Source organism: Phaethon lepturus, unplaced genomic scaffold, assembly GCF_000687285.1.
Source record: "Phaethon lepturus isolate BGI_N335 unplaced genomic scaffold, ASM68728v1 scaffold11295, whole genome shotgun sequence".
NCBI lineage: Eukaryota > Metazoa > Chordata > Aves > Phaethontiformes > Phaethontidae > Phaethon > Phaethon lepturus.
In genome coordinates, this window is record NW_010538367.1 from 1 (window position 1) to 297 (window position 297).

The window sequence follows — 297 nt, forward strand, 5'->3', positions numbered from 1 at the left end:
CTTGGAGGGAGCTGCAATGAGCTGAGACAGAGCTCAGCCCTGGGGTGAGCTGGCAGTTGTGCTGGCTCTGGGCTGGGCTGGACCTCCGTGTCCCTGTGGTATGGGCTGGGCTGCAGGCTCTGACACCCCTCTGCCCTCCCGCAGCTTTGCCAGGATGCTGCGAAGGACCCGGGCTGCAGTGATGCTGCAGAAGACCCTGAGGATGGTTCTGGCCCGGCGCTCCTTCCTGCGCGTGCGCCAGGCTGCCGTCACCATCCAAGCCTTTGCCCGGGGCACGTTTGCCCGGCGCCTTTACCG

General features: G+C 66.3%; 1 protein-coding gene across 1 annotated transcript in view; it reads left to right on the plus strand.

Annotated features, from left to right (window-relative positions):
* Nucleotides 1–144: 144 nt before the first annotated feature.
* Nucleotides 145–297, plus strand: part of LOC104620524 (unconventional myosin-Va-like) — a gene marked incomplete at its 5' end in the record, with an annotated part of 7,263 nt that continues 7,110 nt past the window's right edge. The window contains one exon of the mRNA XM_010286772.1: nt 145–292. Within this exon, the coding sequence (XP_010285074.1) occupies nt 145–292 (148 nt within the window). The remainder of the gene's footprint in view (nt 293–297) is intronic.